Source organism: Saccharomyces mikatae, assembly GCF_947241705.1.
Source record: "Saccharomyces mikatae IFO 1815 strain IFO1815 genome assembly, chromosome: 12".
In the NCBI taxonomy this organism is placed as follows: Eukaryota; Fungi; Ascomycota; class Saccharomycetes; order Saccharomycetales; family Saccharomycetaceae; genus Saccharomyces; species Saccharomyces mikatae.
In genome coordinates, this window is record NC_079267.1 from 754,447 (window position 1) to 780,675 (window position 26,229).

General features: G+C 37.6%; 11 protein-coding genes and 2 non-coding genes across 13 annotated transcripts; 9 read left to right on the plus strand and 4 right to left on the minus strand.

Annotated features, from left to right (window-relative positions):
* Positions 1 to 268: 268 nt before the first annotated feature.
* ECM38 (gamma-glutamyltransferase) lies at positions 269 to 2,242 on the plus strand (the record flags this gene model as incomplete). The annotated part of the gene is made up of 1 exon (XM_056224405.1): positions 269 to 2,242. The coding sequence occupies one exon, from the start codon at positions 269 to 271 to the stop codon at positions 2,240 to 2,242; it is 1,974 nt and encodes a 657-aa protein (XP_056078327.1).
* A 906-nt stretch (positions 2,243 to 3,148) lies between these two features.
* EXG1 (glucan 1,3-beta-glucosidase) lies at positions 3,149 to 4,495 on the plus strand (the record flags this gene model as incomplete). Its single annotated transcript, XM_056224406.1, has 1 exon — positions 3,149 to 4,495. The coding sequence occupies one exon, from the start codon at positions 3,149 to 3,151 to the stop codon at positions 4,493 to 4,495; it is 1,347 nt and encodes a 448-aa protein (XP_056078328.1).
* Positions 4,496 to 4,989: 494 nt separating this feature from the next.
* Positions 4,990 to 5,727, plus strand: HRI1 (Hri1p; the record flags this gene model as incomplete). The annotated part of the gene is made up of 1 exon (XM_056224407.1): positions 4,990 to 5,727. One exon carries the CDS (start codon positions 4,990 to 4,992, stop codon positions 5,725 to 5,727), a length of 738 nt encoding a protein of 245 aa, XP_056078329.1.
* A 523-nt stretch (positions 5,728 to 6,250) lies between these two features.
* Smki_12.trna12L lies at positions 6,251 to 6,351 on the plus strand. Its single transcript is given in 2 exon segments — positions 6,251 to 6,288; positions 6,308 to 6,351. It is a non-coding gene; the product is annotated as a tRNA-Leu (tRNA).
* Positions 6,352 to 6,700: 349 nt separating this feature from the next.
* MET17 (bifunctional cysteine synthase/O-acetylhomoserine aminocarboxypropyltransferase MET17) lies at positions 6,701 to 8,035 on the plus strand (the record flags this gene model as incomplete). Its single annotated transcript, XM_056224409.1, has 1 exon — positions 6,701 to 8,035. The coding sequence occupies one exon, from the start codon at positions 6,701 to 6,703 to the stop codon at positions 8,033 to 8,035; it is 1,335 nt and encodes a 444-aa protein (XP_056078330.1).
* A 999-nt stretch (positions 8,036 to 9,034) lies between these two features.
* Smki_12.trna13I lies at positions 9,035 to 9,108 on the plus strand. Its single transcript has one exon. It is a non-coding gene; the product is annotated as a tRNA-Ile (tRNA).
* A 406-nt stretch (positions 9,109 to 9,514) lies between these two features.
* On the minus strand, positions 9,515 to 11,851 carry ACO1 (aconitate hydratase ACO1; the record flags this gene model as incomplete). Its single annotated transcript, XM_056224410.1, has 1 exon — positions 9,515 to 11,851. The coding sequence occupies one exon, from the start codon at positions 11,849 to 11,851 to the stop codon at positions 9,515 to 9,517; it is 2,337 nt and encodes a 778-aa protein (XP_056078331.1).
* A 593-nt stretch (positions 11,852 to 12,444) lies between these two features.
* On the minus strand, positions 12,445 to 18,147 carry STT4 (1-phosphatidylinositol 4-kinase STT4; the record flags this gene model as incomplete). The annotated part of the gene is made up of 1 exon (XM_056224411.1): positions 12,445 to 18,147. One exon carries the CDS (start codon positions 18,145 to 18,147, stop codon positions 12,445 to 12,447), a length of 5,703 nt encoding a protein of 1,900 aa, XP_056078332.1.
* Positions 18,148 to 18,408: 261 nt separating this feature from the next.
* On the plus strand, positions 18,409 to 19,129 carry UBC12 (NEDD8-conjugating protein UBC12; the record flags this gene model as incomplete). Its single annotated transcript, XM_056224412.1, has 2 exons — positions 18,409 to 18,411; positions 18,545 to 19,129. The coding sequence occupies 2 exons, from the start codon at positions 18,409 to 18,411 to the stop codon at positions 19,127 to 19,129; spliced, it is 588 nt and encodes a 195-aa protein (XP_056078333.1).
* Positions 19,130 to 19,829: 700 nt separating this feature from the next.
* CDA1 (chitin deacetylase CDA1) lies at positions 19,830 to 20,735 on the plus strand (the record flags this gene model as incomplete). Its single annotated transcript, XM_056224413.1, has 1 exon — positions 19,830 to 20,735. The coding sequence occupies one exon, from the start codon at positions 19,830 to 19,832 to the stop codon at positions 20,733 to 20,735; it is 906 nt and encodes a 301-aa protein (XP_056078334.1).
* Positions 20,736 to 21,131: 396 nt separating this feature from the next.
* Positions 21,132 to 21,395, minus strand: DPA10 (Dpa10p; the record flags this gene model as incomplete). The annotated part of the gene is made up of 1 exon (XM_056224414.1): positions 21,132 to 21,395. One exon carries the CDS (start codon positions 21,393 to 21,395, stop codon positions 21,132 to 21,134), a length of 264 nt encoding a protein of 87 aa, XP_056078335.1.
* An 838-nt stretch (positions 21,396 to 22,233) lies between these two features.
* Positions 22,234 to 23,172, plus strand: CDA2 (chitin deacetylase CDA2; the record flags this gene model as incomplete). Its single annotated transcript, XM_056224415.1, has 1 exon — positions 22,234 to 23,172. The coding sequence occupies one exon, from the start codon at positions 22,234 to 22,236 to the stop codon at positions 23,170 to 23,172; it is 939 nt and encodes a 312-aa protein (XP_056078336.1).
* Positions 23,173 to 23,327: 155 nt separating this feature from the next.
* On the minus strand, positions 23,328 to 26,060 carry IMH1 (Imh1p; the record flags this gene model as incomplete). Its single annotated transcript, XM_056224416.1, has 1 exon — positions 23,328 to 26,060. One exon carries the CDS (start codon positions 26,058 to 26,060, stop codon positions 23,328 to 23,330), a length of 2,733 nt encoding a protein of 910 aa, XP_056078337.1.
* Between the last annotated feature and the right edge of the window lie 169 nt (positions 26,061 to 26,229).

The window sequence follows — 26,229 nt, forward strand, 5'->3', positions numbered from 1 at the left end:
TGCCCGCTTATCAATTTTCTTTAAGGGAATATAACAGCATTGATCCATTCAACTTCCTAATCTGCATACACAAATATATGTACATGTGTGTATATTAGGCACTTTTTTGAACTTTATTCTCTTGTTTCTTCCACAAATCACAATCCTGATTCATTATTGTGGTGACTACTTTAAACGATAGATTAGAAAATCTAAGCTGATACAAGTGAGAGATAGTAGGCCGCACAAAAAGATAAGACAAAAGTAGAACAAACCAGACCCCACAGTTATGCTACTTCGTAATATAAAAGTTCCTTCGACTTCAAATACCTATCCCATATTGCGTACACTCACTCTGCTAATACTATGTACGTTAACATTTGGAATTCCGACAGAAATGGTATCATTTGCCTCTCAAGAAACTCTGGAAAAAATAAACCATCTTCTTCGAGGCTTTGCTAATCGAGATTTTGAAAAATCTGCAGCATATTTTGACTATGACAGCGGTAGCGATAAGGACCACCATAATATTGATATTGATCCTTTACTTCGACGCCCCAGTTTGACGCCTGATAGCCGACTCCTAAAAGTCGGCTTGCATGGCGCTATTAGCTCCGATTTGGAGATTTGTAGTAATTTAACTATAAATGAAGTCTTGTTGAAATTCCCCGACTCCAACGCTGCAGACGCAGCAGTAACACAAGCTCTTTGTAAAGGTATGGTAAACTTTTTCAATAGCGGTATTGGAGGCGGTGGTTATGTGGTGTTTTCTGGTAAAAGCGATGAAGATCATTTATCTATTGATTTTAGAGAAAAGGCACCCATGGGTTCGCATAAATTTATGTTTGAAAATTGTTCCTTATGTTCAAAGATAGGAGGACTTGCGGTTGGTGTTCCCGGAGAACTCATGGGTCTCTATCGGTTATTCAAAGAGAGGGGAAGCGGCCGAGTTGATTGGTCTGATTTAATCGAACCAGTGGCGAAATTAGGAATCACCGGTTGGCAAATAGGTGAAGCACTCGGTGCCACCTTAGAACTTTACGAAGATGTTTTCCTCACATTGAAAGAGGATTGGTCGTTTGTATTGAACTCAACCCAGGATGGTGTTTTGAAAGAAGGGGATTGGATCAAGAGACCAGCACTATCCAGTATGTTAATGGAACTAGCAAAAAATGGCACCGTTGCTCCATTCTATGACCCTGATCACTGGATTGCCAAATCGATGGTTAGCACCATAGAAAAATACAATGGAATAATGAACTTAGGAGACGTTGAATCTTATGATGTCCACGTTACCAAACCACTGTCCATGAAAATCAGGCAGGGTGCAAACTTCATTCCTGATAATGATATGACTGTATTGACAAGTAGCGGTTCAAGTTCTGGGGCTGCACTGCTCGCAGCATTAAGGATAATGGACAATTTTCAAAATCAAGAAGGAGGTGATTACGTGGAAGAAACTACCTACCATTTGCTCGAAAGCATGAAATGGATGGCAAGCGCGCGAAGTAGATTGGGCGACTTTCAAGGTGACAAATTGCCGAAGCATATCGAAGAGGTGTTGAATCCTGAATGGGCCTTGAGAGCGGTGAAAACTATTAGAAGCAACTCTCAAGATGGTAGCTTCAAAACATTAGAAAACTGGACGCTTTATGATCCAGCTTACGATATTAATAACCCTCATGGAACTGCACACTTTAGTATAGTGGATTCTCATGGTAATGCTGTCTCTTTGACAACGACAGTCAATCTGTTGTTCGGTTCCCTGGTACATGACTCAAAAACAGGGGTAATTTTCAATAATGAAATGGATGATTTCGCTCAATTTAACAGATCTAACAGTTTTGAACTGGCTCCCTCCATATACAATTTCCCCGAACCTGGAAAAAGGCCTTTATCATCTACTGCACCAACCATCGTACTATCAGAACTGGGGATCCCAGACCTTGTGGTGGGTGCGTCGGGTGGTTCAAGAATCACTACGAGTGTTTTGCAAGCAATTGTGAGGACTTACTGGTATAATATGCCTATATTAGAAACAATAGCCTATCCACGTATACACCATCAGTTACTGCCCGACCACGTCGAAGTGGAAAGTTTCTCTATGGTTGGTAAATCTGCACTGCATACCTTAAAGGAAATGGGATATACGATGAAAGAAGTATTTCCCAAGAGCGTTGTTAACGCTATACGCAATGTAAGGGGGGAATGGCATGCGGTAAGTGACTATTGGAGAAAAAGAGGAATCTCCTCCGTATATTGAGACGTAACAACTGAACGTTACTAAAAATTGAATATAAATTAACCTTAAGTAACGCAGGGAGCCTGCTTCCGCAATATATAATAAATACTCTTTTGTGTGTAATTTTTGGAACAATCAATATTTACTTCTCGTCAATGACAAGCCTCCGCCCTTGAAGCCAAAAAAAGAAAAGCCAGATCATACGAGCATTTGCCTGTTTCAGTCAGTTTTATACAGTTTTCTTGCTCGAATCTGAAACGCGACTTCAAACTCCGCCAGCATACGTATATATTGTTATAACTATAATATCTAATGGCTTGCTTCCGAACGTTTCTTTTTATAGAATTATACATGGCACGCGCGTTGTTGTTTACTATAAATAATGCTTGAAAAATTGCCCAGGCATTCTTCTCCAAGGCTTTCAGTGCGGTGCACACCCTGCCTCAGACAAGCCCGTGAGCTTCCCGCGTTGCAAAAAAAACATGATTGCACACAGACAACACCGCACGGTGAAATTCCGTAACCTCAAGACCGTGGCTTGCCAGAGATGCCCACCGATCCTGCTGGGTTCCTCTCTCGAGGACACCATTATGATCTTAGCGTGATACGTACCTGTGTGTGTACATATGGATTAGTGGTGTAACAAATTTGAACTTGCCATCCCATATCGTCATATTAGCAGCTACGAAGGAAAGACACCATGAATGAAATGGCGTGGATCATACGATTAAAAATTTATATAAGTTGGGCGGAATCTCTGAAACAGAACACTTATATTTTCACAGGTTGTTTAAATAATTGTTTTTGACCTCGAATAATGATCTTTATATATCGTCTGAGAAATAAGAAATAACTCCTAAAACTAAAAGTAACAACAAAGGCTCTGTTTTTGTCTGTTCTTTCTTTTAGTTAATTAAACCGACTAAAATGCTTTCGCTTAAAACACTATTATATACACTGTTGACTGTGTCATCAGTCATCGCCACACCAGTACCTGCAAGAGATCCTTCTTCTATCCAATTTGTTCATGAAGAGAATAAAAAGAGATTCTACGATTACGGCCACGGTGCCCTTGGAGAGCCAATCCGTGGTGTCAACATTGGTGGTTGGTTAGTTCTTGAGCCTTATATTACACCATCTTTGTTTGAAGCATTCCGTACTAATGATGATAACGATGAAGGTATTCCCGTCGATGAATACCATTTCTGTCAGTATTTAGGAAAGGACCTGGCTAAAAGTCGTTTAGAGAGCCATTGGTCAACTTTCTACAAAGAACAAGATTTCGCCAACATCGCTTCTCAAGGTTTTAACCTTGTTAGAATTCCTATTGGTTATTGGGCTTTCCAAACTTTGGACAATGACCCTTACGTTAGTGGCTTACAAGAAGCCTACCTGGACCAAGCTATTGGCTGGGCAAAAAATAACAGTTTGAAGGTCTGGGTTGATCTGCATGGTGCAGCTGGTTCTCAAAATGGATTTGATAACTCTGGTTTGAGAGATTCATATAAGTTTTTGGAGGATAGTAATTTGGCTGTCACTACTAAGGCTTTGAACTACATACTGAAAAAATACTCTGCTGATGAATACCTGGACACCGTTATCGGTATCGAATTGATTAATGAACCATTAGGTCCTGTTTTAGATATGGATAAAATGAAGAAGGAATATTTGGCGCCAGCTTACGAATATTTGAGAAACAACATCAAGAGTGACCAGGTTATTATCATCCATGACGCTTTCCAACCATTCAATTATTGGGACGACTTTATGACTGAAGACAATGGCTACTGGGGTGTCACTATCGACCATCATCATTACCAAGTTTTTGCTTCTGATCAATTGGAAAAGCCTATTGAAGAACGTATAAAGGTTGCTTGTGAATGGGGTACTGGGGTCTTGAATGAATCTCACTGGACGGTTTGTGGTGAATTTGCTGCCGCTTTGACCGACTGTACCAAATGGTTGAATAGTGTTGGTTTCGGTGCTAGATACGATGGCTCTTGGGTTAACGGTGACCAAACATCTTCTTACATTGGATCCTGTGCTAACAATGATGATATCACTTCATGGTCCGATGAAAGAAAAGAAAACACAAGACGTTTCGTTGAGGCCCAATTAGATGCCTTTGAAATGAGAGGGGGTTGGATTATCTGGTGTTACAAGACAGAATCCAGTTTAGAATGGGATGCCCAGAGGTTAATGTACAATGGTTTATTCCCTCAACCACTTACTGACAGGCAATATCCAAACCAATGTAACACAATTTCTAACTAAGTTACATTACTCTGCCCTTTTAGCTAAATAGATGTTTTTCACTAATGAAATTCAACTATTTAGCCATTTCATCTTTTAGTTCATTATCTCTTTCATTTCTCATTTTACTAGGATTCTTGCTCAAGATCCAAAACGTAAAGACGTTTTTTTATATGGTACATTTATAGAACACGATAACTAAATATCATGTAACATAGTCTTCAAATTTTAAATTTTAGTTCCCTGATGTGTTATTACGCCAATTATAAAAGATCCGATTTAAACAAGAAACTTGAAACTGAATCTTTATTTTTGAATTCGTTCACGTAAAAGCTTTTCCGCTGGTATGGCTTCCGCTCCGTTTTGGTTGAAGTGAATTTCATAGTCCCTCGGTCGTAAATTGCCCGAGGTGCTATGAATATAAAGTCAACTCTACCTTCCATGCCATAAATGAACATATTTTAAAAAAGAATACTGAGACCATAAAAAACAAACAAACAATTCTACAAAGCACAATGCCAGCATTATTAAAAAGACTTTTGTTTCAGGTAGGCCCTCATCCAAACGAAAGAACGTTCACCTTATCCTCTGTTTCTACTGACGGCCATTACATATCTTTGAGGCCTTTTGTTAAACCAACCGGTAATAATGAGTTAGCTTTTCCATTCGAATGGGCGTTTGCCGGTACAAATAAAACCGTTAAAGTTAATGATATGGGTAATGGTGTCATTACTCAAGATTTCAACTTCTGGTTGGATACAAATGTGTACTTGAATGTTCCAAATACCCACCGTGGTGAGATAAACACCAGTTGGAAAAATTGGGATTCTGGTTGTGTCGAAGAAACTGGTGCTGTTTACCCGTTTGGTGCCGACAAGGAAAGTGTCCCTTTCAGAGAATTGTGGCAACCTGTTGACCCATCAAGAGAAGATCTTGTCATCGTCTCGCCAAATAATGAGAAATTTACATCAAGTGCCAAATCAATTGTCCTTAAAGTTGTTGACGGAGCCTATGATGGGTTAGTTATAGTCATTGGTAGATGGGTTCAAGGATTTTTGTCCAAAAAGAATGAAAATACTACTGAGGGTTTGAACTTCATCAGATTATTGGAAAAAGATTCCGGCAAATTTGACTCCTTGTTGAGCTATGGTAAGGAAGTTAAGAGAATTCCACAAAGCTACGAAAATTTAAAGAAAGGCTCAATTGTAACCAGCGAGGGGTTAAACTGGGAAGTTATTGAGTACTATGCTTAATGATGTACATTAGAAGATCTTCTTTTTCTCCCCTTTTTACTATGGCGAGCATTCTCAAGACCTAAGTAGTGTTTATAGTGATAAATTTTATAACACCTTACTCAATAGTCCACTAAGTTGGAACAAGATTCAACTAACGTCTATCGATTAGTATTCCCATTAATCGTATATGATTATATCTGCTGCTACAAGAGGACATAAATGATGGGAAACAGCCATCGAAATTAGTGGAAGCTGAAACGCAAGGATTGATAGGAAATGAATGAAAACATATATAATGACAATTGAAGCATTCACAGACTTATGTATAATTACTACTTCCATCTCCTGAATTCCTATATCCTCGAGGAGAACTTCTAGTATATTCTATATACCAAATAATATTGCCTTTATCAACAGTGAATTGCCAACAATTATCTCAAAATTCACCCATATCTCACGAATATTTTTGTTACTTAAATTTCCATCGACTTCGAGATTACAGTATAGGTAATAGTTAAGTTTACTTCCTTCAACAAACAGTGGGAGTTTGGCCGAGTGGTTTAAGGCGTCAGATTTAGGTGGATTTAACCTCTAAAATCTCTGATATCTTCGGATGCAAGGGTTCGAATCCCTTAGCTCTCATTATTTTTATTTTTGACATCACGATTTACAGTCACGTGATGGCAACGGAGTAAATGGCACGTGAAGCTATCTGTGCTGGAGAACTGTGGTGGTAACAAATGACTAAAGTTAGTCAAAGCGCCATCCTCATAAAAACTGTGTAACATATTAAGCGAAATGTCGAATAGGTGGCACCTTGTCCAATTGAACACAATCTATGGAAAAAGCAAGATATATAAGGTTGACTGAACTGTTCGATGTAGAGGAAGTTTTCTTTTTCCAACCATTTAGTTTTTTAATGTTACGTTTCTTGTGTCTATAAAGATCCTCAGATACATAGATATAGTTCTATTAACCCCACATTCATAAAATGCCATCCCATTTCGATACTGTTCAACTTCACGCTGGTCAAGAGAACCCTGGTGACAACGCTCACAGATCTAGAGCCGTTCCAATCTACGCCACTACCTCCTATGTTTTTGAGAACTCTAAGCATGGCTCACAATTGTTTGGTCTAGAAGTTCCAGGTTACGTGTATTCCCGTTTCCAAAACCCTACCAGTAATGTTTTGGAAGAAAGAATTGCTGCTTTAGAAGGTGGTGCTGCTGCTCTGGCTGTTTCCTCTGGTCAAGCTGCCCAAACCCTTGCTATTCAAGGTTTGGCACACACTGGTGACAACATCGTTTCCACCTCGTACCTATATGGTGGTACTTACAACCAGTTCAAAATTTCTTTCAAAAGGTTTGGAATTGAAGCTAGATTTGTTGAAGGTGACAATCCAGAAGATTTTGAAAAGGTCTTCGATGAAAGAACCAAAGCTGTTTACTTAGAAACTATCGGTAATCCAAAGTACAATGTCCCAGATTTTGAAAAGATTGTTGCAATCGCTCACAAACACGGTATTCCAGTGGTTGTTGACAACACATTCGGTGCCGGTGGTTATTTCTGTCAACCAATTAAATACGGTGCTGACATTGTCACACACTCTGCTACCAAATGGATTGGTGGTCATGGTACTACTATTGGTGGTATTATTGTTGATTCCGGAAAATTCCCATGGAAGGACTATCCAGAGAAGTTTCCTCAATTTTCTCAACCTGCTGAAGGTTATCACGGTACGATTTACAACGAAGCCTACGGTAACTTGGCATACATCGTCCATGTTAGAACTGAATTATTAAGAGATTTGGGTCCATTGATGAACCCATTTGCTTCTTTCTTGCTATTACAAGGTGTCGAAACATTATCTTTGAGGGCTGAGAGACATGGTGAGAACGCATTGAAGTTAGCAAAGTGGTTAGAACAATCCCCATATGTATCTTGGGTTTCCTACCCTGGTCTAGCATCGCATTCTCACCATGAAAATGCTAAGAAGTATCTATCTAATGGTTTCGGTGGTGTCTTATCCTTCGGTGTAAAAGACTTGCCAAACGCTGACAAGGAAACCGATCCATTCAAGCTTTCCGGTGCTCAAGTTGTTGACAATTTGAAACTTGCTTCTAACTTGGCCAATGTTGGTGATGCCAAGACCTTAGTCATTGCTCCATACTTCACTACCCACAAACAATTAAATGACAAAGAAAAGCTAGCTTCTGGTGTTACCAAGGACTTAATTCGTGTCTCTGTTGGTATTGAATTTATTGATGACATTATCGCAGACTTCCAACAATCTTTTGAAACTGTTTTCGCTGGCCAAAAACCATAAGTATGCGTAATGTGTTGTAAAATTATATATAACCTTACTTTCTATTAAAAGTACTTTACTTTTATAAAACGAACTTTACTGAAATTAATATCCCCCTTTTTCTTAGTTTTGAGATAAGAATTTGGTCGATCTTGAAACAATTACTAGAATTTAATTACTTAGGACGCTAATCTTTTTATGGATACAGAATATGTTGGAATAAGTGACTGTAACTATGCATTTATTCTTATGAATTGGAGTAGGTGATGACGAACATTCTTTAACATGATACTAATAATGTTGAATAAATGAATACAAACATTCTTATGATGATACCAATTAAATTGGAGTAGGCAAATTCTAATAATAGAATTTCATGCACTAGTAAGATAAAGATCTATTAATTGTCCAGAACTTAGTATATAAAAAGATGAGCTATCACCAAAAGCCTATCATAAATGTTCTGAATTATGTCTGAACCAGACTTATTCTTAATTATTACTGAGATAAGAGTACATTTTGATGTAATTGTTGGGATTCCATTTTTTATAAGGCAATAATTTAGGTATGTAGATATACTAGAAGTTCTCCTCGGGGATTTAGGAATTCATAAAAAAGAATCTGCAATTCTACACAATTCTATAAACATTATTATCATCGTTTTATATGTTGTTATTCATTTATCCTATTACATTATTAATCCTTACGTTTCAGCTTCCACTAATTTAGATGACTATTTCTCATCATTTGCGTCATCTTCTAACACCGTATATGATAATATACTAGTAACGTAAATACTAGTTAGTAGATGATAGTTGATTTATATTACAACAATTACGACTTACTAAACTACTACTTATCAAAAGTATGATATATACTAGTAGATGGACAGTAGTTGATTTTCATTCCAACATAATTATCAAAACATAGATATTGAACAACAAGTTTAAGTTTAGGTCAGAAGTCCGGCTAATACTTAGATAAAAATGTCCTCTACTAAACACAACTATAAATTAATTTGGTCTCTTGGCCCAGTTGGTTAAGGCACCGTGCTAATAACGCGGGGATCAGCGGTTCGATCCCGCTAGAGACCATTTTGTTTTTAGACAATATGTCTAAAACGTGAGCTTCTGTGACAACTTTTAAAGCGGTTAGAATAGAAACAATTCATGTTCCAAATATTGACAATCTTTTTTTTTCTTTAATTGACTATAAAACATCTTTATTCTAACCAAACAAAATGTATGATCCTTAGAAAAATGATATAAAAGTTTTGCTTTTTATGTATGTACAGTAAGCGTACTTAAATAAATAAATAAACAATAAAACAATCAATAAATAAATAATATACGATCATAAATTACGAGATATACTTCATAGTGTTGACTTCTTCAGCCGAACGTCATTAAATTTAAGGCAAAAAGATAAACAAGGGTACGGTGTACAGAAGGCAAAATAAATAAAAACCTTTCAAGTGACTGAACTAAAATAATGTTTCCATTATTTCTTCTCATCAGCCTTAATCTTGTTTAAGGCAGAACCATACTTAAACCATTCAATTTGTTCCTCGTTGAAGGTATGAGTCAATACAGCGTCCCATGGCTTACCATTCTTTGGATGGACTCTCATTGTCACAGGCTTACCTGGAGCCAAGTCGGTTAAACCAAGAATATCAATTCTGTCATCTGGGTTAATCTTGTCGTAATCAGCTGGGTTCTTAAAGTTCAATGGCAATAGACCTTGTTTCTTCAAGTTAGTTTCATGGATACGGGCAAATGATTTCGTGATGATAGCAAAACCACCCAAGAATCTTGGTTCCAAAGCAGCATGTTCACGAGAAGAACCTTCACCAAAATTTTCATCACCAATAACAACCCATTTGATACCTTGGTCTCTGTAATCTCTAGCGGTGTCTGGAACACCTTTGTATTCACCGGTATATACATTTTTCACGGAGTTAGCTTTCTTGTTTTCGGCATTAATAGCACCAATCATATAGTTGTTGGAAATATTTTCTAAATGACCTCTGTATTTCAACCATGGACCAGCCATAGAAATATGATCAGTGGTGGTCTTACCCACTGCCTTAATCAGGATTGGCATGTCTTTAGCATCTTTGCCGTCCCAAGGCTTGAATGGTTTCAACAATTGCAGACGGTCTGAAGTTGGCGAAACTTTAACTTCAACAGTACTACGGTCTACAGGTGGAGCTTGATAGGTGTTTTCACCAGCATCATAGCCCCTTTGTGGCAAACCGTCACCGTGTGGTGGCTTTAACATAAACTCATTTCCATCCTTATCCTTTAGTTTATCTGTTAAAGGATTAAATCTCAAGTCACCAGCAATGGCGAATGCGGTAACCAACTCTGGAGATGCAACAAAAGCATGGGTCTGTGGGTTACCATCATTTCTAGAAGTAAAGTTTCTGTTGTAAGAGGAAACAATGGTGTTCTTGTCGCCCTTCTTGATATCCCTACGGTCCCATTGACCAATACATGGACCACAGGCATTAGCCAAAACAATACCACCAAATTCCTTAAAAGTTTCTAATTGACCATCACGTTCAATAGTAGCTCTGATTTGTTCAGAACCTGGAGTAACAGTGAAAATAGTCTTGGATTTCAAACCATGAGCGGCGGCATCTTTAACAATGGATGCAGAACGAGACATATCTTCATAGGAAGAGTTGGTACAAGATCCGATCAAACCGACCCTGACGTCCAATGGCCAGTTGTTAGCAACAGCAACATCCTTCATCTTAGAAACCGGTGTAGCCAAATCTGGAGTGAACGGACCATTAATGTATGGTTCCAAAGTATTCAAGTCGATTTCAACGACCTCGTCGTATTCAGCATCTTTATCAGCTGACAACAGGTCATTATGGTATAATTTAGCAAAGTCAGCAATCTTACCACGACCAGTGGCTTCCAGATATTCGATCATAGATTTGTTGAATGGGAAAACAGAAGTGGTTGCACCAATTTCAGCACCCATATTACAAATGGTACCCATACCTGTGGCAGAGAAAGTGTCAACACCATCACCGAAGTATTCAACAATTTTACCAGTACCACCTTTAACGGTTGTAATACCGGCTAATTTTAAAATAATATCTTTTGGAGAAGTCCAGCCATTCATTTTACCAGTCAATTTAACACCTAAGATCTTTGGAGCCTTCAACTCCCATGGACGACCTGCCATAACATCAACAGCGTCAGCACCACCAACACCGATAGCCAATTGACCCAAACCACCAGCGTTTGGTGTATGGGAGTCAGTACCAATGATTAAGGCACCTGGGAAAGCGTAGTTTTCCAAAACAATTTGATGAATGATACCGGAACCAGGCTTCCAGAAACCCATGTTATACTTGGCAGTGGCAGAGGCTAAAAAGTCATAGACTTCCTTGTTTAGATCTATAGCCCTTTTTAAATCCTTCTCACCACCAACCTGTGCTTGAATCAAATGATCACAATGAACAGTAACTGGCTTAGCGACCTGTGGTAAACCAGCTGACATAAATTGCAAGATGGCCATTTGAGCAGTGGCATCTTGACAGGCAACACGATCTGGCCTCAATTTCAGGTACGACACACCTCTTTGAATATCTTGACCATGAGGGTCATCCAAGTGCCCGTACAAGATCTTCTCTGCGTAGGTAAATGGCCTATTCAGTCTTTTCCTTACAATATCCAGCGTTTCCACATTCTGCTTGTAATTAATGAAAGAGTGATCTTCTAATAGATTTTGGTTGACTTTTGAATTTCTAGTGAAATTGGAGACTGTCGCAAGACCACGAGCAATAGGTCTCTTAATGGCAGAACGTGCAGACAGCATTGTATATCTATAGTAATAATGATAGTTCCTATTACCTTCGTTTTACTCTACAAGATCTAAGAAAAGAGGGAGAGAAATGAGGGAAAATTGATTTGAATGAAACACTCTTGTTGCTTGACCTCTAAAACCGGAAGATTATATATATAATAAAAGATTTCGTTGTCCTCCCTTTTTGTGCTTGCCTTTCCGAAAACCGGCAGCGATTGGAGGTTTAATGATTAAAGTCGTCTGCGGAGAACAACTGAAGGGTTCAAATTTTCTCGTATGCACTAATTCCTTTAGTGATTGGTCAGGACCTTTGCCGAGTTCGGCGCCGAGATGCTCGAAAGGACAAAGGACATTGCCCGGTTTCGCACGGCCGCCCTTTTGCGGTTCTCGGCCTTTTTTTAGGCAATTTGACACCGTGCCCAAATGGCTTGGCACAATCCGTGGATCAGGCACGTGAGTGTGACCGGCGTCATTCACTGAAGCAAGATAAGATTAAAAAACAATGGAATACAATGAATACAATGATATACAAAAAGAATTAAAAGAACATCATCTACGTGTAACATCAATGCGTATCTGAGTATATATATATTGTTTGTGTGACATCAGTACGGAATGCCGTTTGTTAGTCTTTGGAACTCATCATAACCTTTGGTGAAGATGCTTTCGTAACTCTTACGAATTAGTGCTTTCATATATAGCGCAGCTTCATGGTCAGTTTTTTGAGGTTGAAATCTTGCCCTTAAATTCTTGATGGTCTTATGACCCTTGAAGCAAGGCAGACCACTTCCCAACATGGGGTTAACACACTCAATAATGGCATCCACGTGTGGGCGGGCGGCTAGATACGCCTTGATGCAAAGCTCTTCAAAATCCAGGTACGCTGGAGTTTGAGGTGAACCACCCATCACTTTAACCATTTCTTTAGTCAGCTTAAACGGGACTGCCTCGAACTTGATGCCACCTGGAACAATATCGAAAATAAACCCAAAATCGATATGTAGACAATGTCCTTGATCATCGTACATAATGTTACCGTTATGTCTGTCCTTGAATTGTAACAGGTACGAAATCACGCTATATCCCGCTAAGGATTTGACAAAGTTGTTTCGAGCATTCTGAAATTCAATAGTAGATTCATTACCAAATTTACTGGTGAAATATTCGTATAGTCCATTAACAGCCTCACGTCCTAACATATCTCGGGATACCGAATTAGGTAACACATCAATGACACCACAACCTGGCGCTGTTGCAGTGACTCTATAGGGGAAAACGTAGACATCCAAGCCGATACTAGACCATATGGTCCTAAACAGCGAAATTAATTGTAACGCTAAAACATCCTGTCTACAGTCGTCTCCAACTTTAAAGATAGCTGCTTGCCATTTTTCAACTTCCTTGGTTGTGCTGGTCAAAGGGTCCTGTATCTCTTTCTTTATTTTGAAGGTTGCCATGAAAGGCGCCTTGGCATGGGATTGAAGTGGCTTACCACTTTTCCGATCAATATCAATAACTACACCGTCAGGATTAGAGGGCAAATAAACGTCAGGTTTTACCACGATTTTACTCATTTCTTCATCAATCTTATGCTTCTTTTCCGCCTTGCTTTTTTTGATATATGGTTTCAGCTTACCCGATATGCCAGTGACTTCATCGAAGAATTCAAATTCACGTTCGTAAAAGGCCCGATGAGATTGACTAAAACTTGAAACCATACGCTCCCGGATGCGATCCAGAGTAGGTTTGATATCGTCTTCTTGTATGCCTTCATCATCTTTGTAACAATTAGCAAGCATATTCCAAATAATCTGATGAGAAAATAACACGCTAATCTTAGCAGTATCCAAAATCAACCTTTCAACGTATCCAGTTTTGTCATATCTCAAACATTGTACAATTTGGGGGACATAAAAAAATGCCAAGTTCACATCCTGTGATTCCAAAGAATAGATACTAAATTGCAATATGAAGGAATTACCTTGCCACTCGGGAAGAAAAAGATTGATAGATTTTAAGGGGCTCACTGGCGTCCAATACAAAGTTACGTGTAAATCTTTTTTAGTGCTTGAATGGCTTCCCTTTATGAATAAGTCAAGGGCACTTGCAGATCCCACACACATCAAGGGATTCTTCGAGATTAAGCCCATTAATACCTCCTCCGCTCTATTGCTATAACATCGTTGTAATAGGTTTATTGCCAATATTGGATCGTTTGCGAACGTAGCCTCTACTATATCACTTGTAAGCTCGTTACTGTCGGCCCCTTCAATCTTTTCAGTCGGAGTAAGCCAGGTTTGAATTTGCTGGATTTCACTTGCCAAAAAATAGTTTAAAATTTTGTAATCTTTACCACAATGACGTGCCATTAGCGAGCTTAATTTATTGAGCTGAAGGAAAAGGTCCCTAGTAGTAGATAAATCAGCTTTGATTTTAAGCTCATTTGAGCCGAAAGGCCAGGCGACTGGTCTTTTAAACCAACTTAGGGCGCCCTTCGTAATTTCTTGAGACAAGCGGCCCGTATACTTGGATCCTTGTTTATAGCTTGCATTTAATACAAGAGTTGCGAATAACAACAATTCGTGGCGAATCATTCTAGCAAACGGATGTAGTGAAGCCTTATACATATTTTTAATACCATATAGCACACATTTCGTGAATATTTTTAATAAAGAGTCACTTTGAAATAAGGTTCCTTCAAAATGCGAAGCAAAAAACTTGATGACATGAAGATGTGGCTGCATAGCTTGAGATGCATTTTTTGCATCTCTGTTGATACCGGCCTTGTCGTAAGGGGAGTATTCCATTTTTTGATATTCTTCGCCCTTTAAGTCATGATCACGAGAATAAAGACCAATATTATCATCAATGGAGCGCATCCAACAATAGCATACATCGACTAAAAGGAGATGTGCAACTTCTGGCTTCTCGGTAATGATTGTTAACCATACATTTGTAGCAATTTTTAAGGACGCGGAAGTGAAAACTTCAAATGGGAGATGCACAATGTCATATATCAAAGAGGCTGGGGCACCATTACCAAGAATCAACAAGGCAGTAGACATGTCAAGAAAATCGGTGACATCTTTAGTAACAATTTTGTTCCCTAAGGTTAAATTTTTTCTTATGTTTTGAGTGGAAATACAGATCTGCCTTTTGATATCCTCTGGTGACGATGTTATGGCAGTATCGAAAAGATACTTTGACCTCCATGAGTGTAAGGATATAAATCCGGATATAGTATTTGGTTTCTCTGGACCATAGTAAGTGAGTCTTGATAGTTCCTTATCTGCGGGCAAAATTGAACCAGCCATGTCCATGGCAAATGAGACACCAAATTCAACAGAATTCAACCTACTATATTCGCCGAGATCCGATATGTATGATTGCAATAGAATCTTGGCATCCTGGTTGCTTCTATTCAATACTATTCTTACCCACTCTTTAGCTGACTTGTGCAATCTCGATAGCGTTGCAGTACGCCATGATGATGAACTTGGAACCAATATCGTTGTCTGAGAGTGCTTCAGTTTAAATTCATACCGTGGCTCAAATTTATGTGCTTCCGAGTCTAAGATACTGTCAAAGAGGGCGGTTAACATATCTAATAGTGTATAGAGAGACAAATGGTGACATAACGACGATGGAATAGATCTGATAAATATTTCGCAAGCATTAAAGGCAGCATCTTGCAAAGTTGGTTCCCTATGAGAAAGACAAAGCAGCAAGTTATTAAGTTGCTGAGCAATCATTTTCGAGTTAAATATGGCATCATTGCCCCTTTGGATTAACTTAGCATATTTTCTAATCATGGAAACCGATAAAACTGCTATACACTTTTCAATTGAACCGGAAAGAATGGAAGGATCAGAAAAATATAGTAGAGTTTTCGAACAATCACCCGCCTCACATCTTATTGTTTCTAAAAGAGCAGCGGCCGCGAGAAACATGATTTTGGATGATGAGGTTGTCCTGTACTGAACAATATTCGTGTTGAAATATTCAGTTATTTGTTGCTTTTGTTGTTTGATATTTTCATTAGACGAACCACGACGCAAAATAGTATTCATTTCCAACGAAAGCTCCTTGTTATTGGTAGGAAATTCGGAGGCTAGTGGTGGTGAATTATAAGCTATGGTTAATAAAAAAGAAAAATTTTCTTTGACAATGGGCCCGCCAAGGTGGTACCCATGGATGACAAAATTGAACCAAGCGTTCCTAAACTTGTTTGTAGTCACTTCGTCTTTGTTGATGTCCAGGGGCGTGCTACCTGGAACAGGTAATAGAGCGGCAAGAGGCTCCAGATATGTAGCAATTTGATCTGCAACACGAGAAATTTCCGTTTGAGGTCTATGGTGTTCCAATCGTTCTACTTCCCCACTTGCAATAATGGAGTCTAATAAATCGTGAAGATACATGAAATACAAATCGCTTGAAAAATGATTGGCCAACAATTCTTTTGATATTACACATTTTGCTTTGATGATATTTCTCAATAAGGTATTGTCATTATTTTTGGCTGCGAAAACAGTTCTCGATTTGAAGAACTTCAGCAAAAGCGAAAATTCTGTCAATGAAGTATTTGGGGCAAGTCTTGCTAAAGAGTCTAAAATAACACTATCGAATTCCTTGGACATAGAATTAACTTTTTGCGTAAGAATAGAGATGGTTAAAGCTGTTATGCTTTGAGTATTGTAATAAGAGGCAATTGTTGTCGTTGCAGCCACACAATTAGAAATTAAAGAAGCATGATATGTCATAGTGGTTCCACTATTAACATCATGGGAGGAGAGTTGCCCCACAGTTGTGTTTGTGAGCAGCGCACCAGTACCATTCAAACTTACAGATGAATTTCTTGGGGGAAAGTAATCTTTTTCGATGTTTTTTCCTGATGTTATTGTTAACTGACGCTCACGAAGCACCGGAGCTGGAGATCCATCCTCAGAAACAGCTAATAAGTTGTTCATGGAATAAATTGTACTTACGATTGCATCCTCATTAAGAGGGTATAATCCTGTGGTGAATATTTTTGCAACATCTTTTACTGTTTTGGTAGTGATGTGTGGAGATGCCACTAGCAGCGGAAACATACGAATCAAAGTTAAAGACAATTTCTCTGTAAAAAAGTTTAATAAGGAGGCAGAAGCTACTATCGCTTTTGTCAATGATGACGTAATAACATCAGATAGAAAGAAATTATCAATAGATTCAGAAATAACTTTCGTAAAGCTCTCAAAAAGTTCGCTTTCTGTATCCTCGATAAACGGAATCAAACACAGTGTTTGTAAGTAGTAGGCCCGGGTATCAAAAGAGAACCTTGCGCGATTATCTGTTGATAAGTCGAGAATATGAGACTCAGAGCAAAACTGCAGGGAAAGTTTACACATGTCTGTAAAAAAATGTTTATTGCTTCTTACGTTGAAAAAAAACTCGTCAATACAATTTGTATCATTATTGATATCAGTTGCTTCTTGGTCAAATTTGTAGAATTGATACTGCTGGTTTAACAAAAACTCACTCAAATCGACATTAGCATGCGAAGTGTGTAACAGGTGAGATATTAGCGAAACTTGCAAGCGAGATATTAATTCTAATAGGTAAGCACCTGATAGTTCGTTTCCAGCATCATAGTACTGAACAATTGAATCATTAGCGAACGTTGCTGAGGAGTTTATAGTTGTGTCGACCTCATTCAAAAATGAACCATGAAGCACAAGTTTTGCTAACTTTTTCCAAGTGAATTTAGTGAGCTCAGAAGAATTGGGAAACCGGATAAACGCATTAATAAAGCCCACTAGTGATAGGAGTCCAGACTGCTTAACAGTAAAGACTTTTAACATGTGCTCAAAGTAAATTGATATGATGCCGCTTATAGTTTCATAAAGAGCAGGATGTTGTTCACAAGCTTGAATCATAAATTTGGTCAGCTCGAAAGTTAACAGTTCAATGGGATTTCTCAATTTTTTCAGCTTGAATCTTGAGGACAGGACGTCTGAAATCCTTTGTCTTGGAGTCTCCAGAAAGTAAGGCGCGATGATTTCCTTAAGCATCGTTTCTACCAGATCGAGTGAAGTAGGGATTGCTGTACAAAGTGAAGTTAGCACTTCCCATTCACTCAGTGTGAGTGGTATAGTATATATCTTTGAAGTATTTGTAGAGTAAAAAATAGGCAGAGTACGAGTTATCAAATCTAATGTTGTGCCATTGTTTTTCTGATCAATTGACGCATCAGTGGAAAGTTTAGTTAATTTCCCAATAGCTTTTGCCCTTAAAGATGAGGAGGCTGTTATTCCTCTGGTAAATCTCATCTGCCTTAAACGAGTGACACTTTGGATATCTATACTTATCTCTTTTCTGATTCGAAATAATTAGTAATGTTGAGTATGTTTTTTCTCATAACTCGAACAACTTCGCAGTACTTCTGAAAAAATGATTATTAACGTACTTTTAGTTTGCGCGTGCCGTTGGATGATTCCAGCGAAAAGGTATGGATAAAAGAGGACAACCATTTCAACTTGTCATCAAGATCGTTAGAAAACAGCAAGAAAGTAGAAAATAAAACAATAGTAATGGTACGTACGTGGGGATTGTTCTTTTCTGCTTTTCATTGTCTGTCCCAGCAATTGATAATACTAACATAAACTTTTGGGGAGTGAGAATGTATATGTGTACTGAGTATGTATATTTCTGACTTTGTTCAAATAGTTGAAATTACGCCAATTACAAAGGAAAAAGCAAAAGGAGAATGAGAATAGCACTGCTGTTCACTCTCACTTATCGGCAGCCAGAATTCGTTTGAAGAGGGATCTTGATTCGTTGGACCTCCCACCCACAGTGAAGTTGGACGTAATAACATCACCAGATAGCACGAATAGAACACATTCACCAAAATTGGAAATAACTGTAAATCCTGATGAAGGATATTATACCCATGGATCTATTAATTTCAGTTTGGATTTCAATGAGGTTTATCCAATTGAACCACCAAAAGTTGCTTGTTTGAAGAGAATTTTTCATCCGAATATTGACTTTAAGGGGAACGTTTGTCTAAATATACTCCGAGAAGATTGGTCACCAGCTCTGGATTTGCAGAGTATTGTTACTGGGCTTCTTTTCTTATTCCTGGAGCCTAATCCTAATGATCCCCTAAATAAAGATGCAGCAAAGTTACTCTGTCAAGATGAAAAAGAATTTGCAGAAGCTGTAAGATCAACCATGTCTGGAGGTTCTATTAACCATGTTAAGTATGATGACATAATTTCTCGTGAAATTAAGCGTAGTATAACTTAAGGTGAGTTGATAGTATATAGACAATAAAATTATAAATACTTAACTTATTACGCAAGCTGTAACCTTGATAAGGTCATGCTCTGTAACCAATAGTGCATTTTTTATTCGTGCATGTTTCTATCTCTTTATTAATTAACGACTGTCTATATTGAGTACGAAGTTGACAAGAGAAGAGATAAAAAAAAAGGGAACAATAAACACAAACAAAACGTAAAAAGTACGATCTTAAAGAATTTCTTCAAGAAGTAGTTGGAATTTTTTATGATGAAATGCGACTAATTTAAGAATGTATTGGGCGATGATATATTCTACAATATATACATAAATAAGAAGATTAAAAATAAAGCCGAGAATAAAAAAACTATCTTAAGTTGCTTTACTCCTCACAAATATTAACATATTCAGACTGAGAAGAGAATAAGACTCCATTCGATAATAGTACTAACTTCTGTGAATGATTTTTTATACCGTGTATGGAAACAACTTCAAAAATGCCCTTCTTCAAAATGTCACATTTTTTCGACTAGCCGTCATCTAATTACAATTAAGACAAAAAAACATCCAAGTGAATTTCATTTTACTTTTGTGTTCGAAAAAGACTAACAATTTTAATAAATCAGGTATTCTTAATAGAGTGAAGGGAAACAACATAGAAACGGAATATAGTGATAACTTCATTTCTACACCAAAAAAAAAAAGAATGAAAATAATCAGGATAGTACAGTGTGCATTGTTAGCAGGATTTTCTTTGAAACCTGGGAATTGCCTTGCATCAAATGGGAGTACTGCATTGATGGGGGAAGAGGATATGCAAACACCTTTCCCAGAATGGCTGACAGAGTTTACAAACCTTACCCAATGGCCTGGACTCGACCCTCCTTACATTCCACTAGATTATATAAATCTTACCGAAGTACCAGAATTTGATAGGTACTTTCCTGGCCAGTGTCCAAAAATTTCCAGAGAGCAATGCTCATTCGACTGCTACAACTGTGTCGATGTTGATGATGTTACATCTTGTTTCAAACTCTCCCAAACTTTTGATGATGGACCCGCCCCAGCAACCGAGTCATTGCTAGAGAAATTGAGACAAAGGACTACTTTCTTTGTTCTAGGAATCAACACTGTTAATTATCCTGATATATACGAGCACATTTTAGAGAGAGGTCATTTAATTGGCACACATACATGGTCGCACGAATTTTTGCCAAGCTTATCAAATGAAGAGATTGTCGCCCAGATTGAATGGTCAATTTGGGCGATGAATGCCACAGGAAAGCACTTTCCCAAATACTTTAGGCCCCCATATGGCGCCATTGATAATAGGGTTAGAGCTATAGTTAAGCAATTTGGCTTAACAGTTGTCTTATGGGACCTTGATACATTTGATTGGAAATTAATTACAAATGATGAGTTTAGGACAGAGGAAGAAATACTTCAGGACATAAAGGCTTGGAAGAGGCAGCGAAAAGGTTTGATTCTAGAGCACGATGGTTCTCGAAAAACCGTTGATGTGGCTATTAAGATCAATGAACTAATTGGAAGTGATCAATTGACCATTGCAGAATGTATTGGTGATACAGACTACATTGAACGCTATGATTAAAAGTAGGTAATACTGGAAGGGGCTTTGCGAGAAATGAAGTTTCTTTTTTATAGATTTTAGATCTCTTATATAGTTCTCCGTTCGACTTGCCAAAATAAAATAGTATGTTTTGTTATTTCAAAGTAAAAAAGTATATATTAAAGGACATATATAAAATTCGTATATATCGATGCTTGAATGAAAAAAAATAGAAGCGTCAAAATATGAACAACTAGTACCTACAACACTGGTGTCCCATAAATTTTGGAAAAATATTTAAGGGTAAAATTTCTGGAAGTTCCTTGCGTCAAAACGTTGCACCTACATCCGATAATTACCGGGAATAAACTCAAATCGAGAAGCAGAATATTAAACAAAACCCAAAAATGAAATCAAACCATCATGGATTAGTTCAAATCAGACTTTTACGTGCTCCGATACAGTCTCCACTTCTTCGTTATCGGTACAAATAACAACTGGCTTATCATGGACATTTCTGGAAAATGGAGAATATCTTTCCTTGCTTATAAGAGTATTGACAGAAGATATTCTACGACATTGTGTGGTACTAGGATCCCTTATAACTGGGATAGTTGTTGATGTGGGCGAGCTTTTTGGAACATAACATTTTGCAGTTGCCCTTAAATTTTTTATGATCATCGATATGCTTTTTTGTGACATTTTAGATGCTATTGTTTTATAGTGTAATTGCTTTTGATTTTGTTGTATTCACTCCGGAGAAGTTTCCTTGATTTTTTTTATGTAATAATGAATGGGCAGTAAAGAAGTAAGTATATCTTAACTGAGGTTTCGCAAGCTATCTAGCCTTTTATAGTTTTCTTTCAACGATCTTTACAACCGCACAAAGAAAAGAAACATATCCCACGTTAATTTAAACATTAGTCATATTCAAGAATGGCTCATCACGAGCAGCCAAGTTAATTAATTATCTTATCTGCGTCTTTTTTGTGCACCATCAATGGCGGTTTTCACACCAGGTGCGCATAATAGATTGGAAGAACTGATTAGAACTTACGTATGTGTGTGTTTTGCTACCGAACAACTACAGAAACGGCCCAAAGGAATTCAATAGAACAAAGGATGCGCAAGATAAGGCTGAATTTAGCTTTCGGCTGTTATTTTTGTTTCCGCAAAGCTTCTTTGCTCCCTCATCGCCCGTCCTTTGCCATTAATGCATTTCCATTTATCCGTGGCGTAGAAGTGGACGGATCAATGGAGAGGAGAATGTCATTGTTATGTAAATACGTCACATAATACGGCGGCGACAGTAAATTAGCAATAGCAACGGGTAACAGTTTGCACAAAGCGTCAGGAAATCATTAGACATGTTTTGTTTTGCGACGCAAAAGCATTACTGACAGTTCTTTTGCACTCTCACTTAAGTTCAATTCAAGTATCGTTTTTCACTTACTGAATATTTACTATTCAGTTAAAAAGCTACAGTGAGTAAGAAATATACAAAAGGGTTATCAGTATATCTCCGGAACAGGTACCGAAAATGAGAATACAACTGAACAAAATTGATATGCAATGTATTTTTGCGCTTTCTTGCTTAAGCCAACTTGTACAGGGGGAAGCTAATTCGAAAGATTTAAGACAAATCGACTTTAAATTTCCTGTACTAGAGAGAGCTGCTACAAAAACGGCTTTCCCAGAGTGGCTTAGTGCATTTACTGGATTAAAGGAATGGCCTGGGTTAGACCCTCCTTATATACCTTTAGATTTCATCGATTTCAATCAAATTCCGGATTACAAACCATATGATCAGAATCACTGTGACCCTGTTCCAAGAGAATCATGCTCTTTCGACTGTCATCATTGCATTGAGCATGACGATGTGTACACATGTTCTAAACTTTCTCAAACATTTGACGATGGTCCCTCTACTTCTACTACTAAACTATTGGATCAATTGAAGCACAAATCCACATTTTTTAACTTAGGAATCAATATAGTGCAACATCCAGATGTATATCACAGGATGCAAAAAGAAGGTCATTTAATAGGCTCACATACTTGGTCTCACGCATATTTGCCAAATATATCAAATGAAAAAATTATAGCCCAAATTGAATGGTCCATCTGGGCAATGAACGCTACTGGTAACCATACACCCAAGTGGTTCAGACCACCTTATGGTGGAATAGATAATAGAGTGAGAGCAATTACAAGGCAGTTCGGCTTACAAGCTGTTTTATGGGACCACGACACTTTTGATTGGAGCCTCCTTCTCGATGATTCTGGAACAACTGAACAAGAAATCCTCCAAAATGTCATAAACTGGAATAAAACAGGTACTGGATTAATATTAGAACATGATTCAACAGAAAAAACTGTCAATCTTGCCATTAAAATTAATGATGTTATTGGTAACGATCAATCAACTATTTCTCATTGTGTTGGCGGAATTGATTACATCAAAGAGTTTTTGTCCTAATTTCAAGGAGTTGAAAAAAACGATATTAACTAATAATAATTCGAAAAGATATTGCTTTTATACTTTATATATAGACATGCAACAACTTCTTGTCATACTTCAGGAAAAGAAAAGTTGTTTCAGTATATACATATCTTCTGCTTTTAGTTACATTTTCACTTCAAAGACATGATTAGTCTTTTTTCATCAGTACTGTCCAACTGTAATAACATGGAAATTACAGGCAACAATTGATTCCGTTGTTCTTTATGCTCCAAGAAGCCCAACAAAACATTCTTTATATATGCAATTTTCTCATTTTTCTCGGAGTCTAGCTCCAATGGGGTTGATGATCGTACCCTCTCGAGTTTGGCGTTATTAGCGGGTAAGGTGTTGTTATTTCCGGTAGCTAAAGAACTGGTTGAACTAGATCTACTGATCCTCCCTGTACTTTCGCCATGTTGCCCCTCCTTGATAGCGTTGAATTGGGCGGACAATGAACGATAATTCTTTAGTAGTCGGTCAAATTTTTTATTAAGTTCGTTATTCAAATTCAGAAGATTTTCATTGGTTAATTGTAGTTCGGAATTTTTTTCATCTGCCTTAGATAATGTAAGCTTCAAATTAGATGTAATCCGTTCCAGCTGGTCAGAATCATCTGAAGTTGCTTGGGTTTTGCGTTTGATGTCACTATTAACATGATTCAAAGCATCAACCTCTGATTTTAGTTCCTTTTCACGAAGCTTTAAAGCGTGTATTTCTGATTTTAACTCAGAAGCAGCATGTTTCCATTCTTGTGATTCACTAGCGTTTCTTGATTTTTGCAAGTTCAGTTCTGCTTGTAGTTTACTCTTTTCATCAGTAAGATAGGCTATTTGATTTTCCAACTCTTTTCGCGCGGTAGAATCATCAGCATGACTATCCGAGACCAACCTTCTCAAAGTATTGGCTTCCCTAGTCTTGTCTTGAACAATATTGGCATACTCATTTAGCTCGTCTTCTAAAGATAAAATCTTTTTCGTAGATTCCTTCAACTTGATGTTCAACTCTTCGCATTGTCTTTTAATGGAATCGATATGTTCATTCGAATTACTCTTCACATTTTGTAAGGTGTTGTATTTTTCTTGCAAAATATTCAATCTTTCCGATAATTTACCATTTTCTTTCAAATATGCTTCGTAGGAATTACCATTCTTTGCGATGTCACTATGCAAAGATTCATTTTCCCTTTTTAGTAAGTCTAGCCTATTAGACATATTAGCGTGTTCTTTTTTTAGTTGTTCTGTAAATTTTTCGGCAGCATCTTTTTGCTCACTAAATTGTTTAACCTGCTCCTCCAAGTAACCCACAGTTTTTTCCTTTTGTTTATAAGAGGTTCGCAAAGAATTGAGTTCCTTTGTGGTACTTGATTTCTCAGCTGTAAGTTGAGATATCTCTTCATTCAATTTGACAACCTTGTTTTTTAATGTCGTCTGCTCTTTCTCTTTTTCGACGCTTAAAGCTTTCAAGTGTTCTACTTTCTTGTTCAATGAGTCTAGTCTATTTTTCAATTCAGCGTTTTTAATTTCGTGAGCCTCAACCATAGTTGCGTTCTTATGACGTAAATTATCAAGTTCCAGCTTAACGGCTTTTGCCTCTTCAGTTTGTTTGCTCGAAAATCCTTTTATCTCATCTTTGGCATCCACGAGCTCATTCCCTACAGTCCTCAGCATGTCTCTTACTTCTTCCAACTCAGAATTCTTTTCTTTTAGGGACTTCTTAGTATCACTTAACTCAGTGTTCAGGGTTTTCAACTCCTCTGCTGATTTTGCGAGCTGCGAGGCTCCTGATTCTTTAGTGTTCTTTAGTTCTGCTTCCATTTCCTCGTACTTAAGTCTCCAGTCTTCACAATTTTCATGTTTTTCCTGTAAGACTTGTAAATCCTCTTTAAGTTTCTCATATTCTGCAGTATTAATTAAATTATCGAAGCTTTCCTCTTCATTGAGGTCATCTACGGTTGCATTTCCCTTGTTTTTCTTACTTTTATTTCTATTCTTTCTTCTTCTATTGTTGTTCCCTACATTTTGATTCGATATCACGGTCTTCGGTGCTTCTTTCAGTTTTTTTTCTAGTTCACTTAGTTTTTGCTCCTTCTCTTTCAAGATGACATCCAACTCAGCTAACTTCGAGGATTTTTCTTCCACTATAGTATTATTTGATACCAATTCCTGTTCTAATTTGGTCACCTTTGTTTTATAGTCTTCAAGGGTGAGATTATTGGCAATTAATTCCTCTTTCAATTTGGCTAACGAAATTTCCACTTCTTGCTTTTCAGTCTCCTTCTCTTCCTTTAACATATTTTCCAATGCAGTTATTTTTTCCCTTAAACCCGAAGTGGTGTCATTTTTGTCCTTGTGTAAAGAGGTCAGTTCACTGTTCAAAGCTTCTATTTTTTTTTCCAGGCCATCTATGTCATCTTTATACTCTTGCTCTTTCTTCAGAAATCTCTCTTCCGTAACCTTTAAAGTTTCACAAGTTACGGTTTCTGGCGCCGCATCTGAATTCTCCTTGGTTAATCTCTTGATCTCATCACTCAATAGATTATTTTTGTTGTTCAAATCTTGGAAAAAGGCTGGCAACGTATCAACTGCATCATCAATATTGGATATAGGTGTATTTTCCGCTAAGATCTTTTCAACAGCGTCGAACTTTTCAGATTTTAGTTTCTCATTTTTGTAGGCTGAAAGTAATAAGGGATATTTTTGTTCATATTTCTCAAACTTTCTTAATTTAGCTTGTACTTCTTTGGGTAAGCCACTTTTATCATCTTCAATTTGCTGTTCCGATGAGGTTGGGTTCATATCATCGGCCAAACCCTTCGCCAATTCATCGGTTAGGTTCTTACCAATTTGTGACAGCTGCTTGAACATCGAAGTAGCAAGTGTGTTTCTAAATTGTGATTGTCACAAGTCTTTGATTTCGTTCTACTCGCTGTCTTACATTTCTGCTACATTTAATTTTCGATGTTTAATGTGAAATCTGAACTATTTAAATGCGGGTAATAGCCCATAATTAGGTTATCTCCGTAGCTCATTTCTC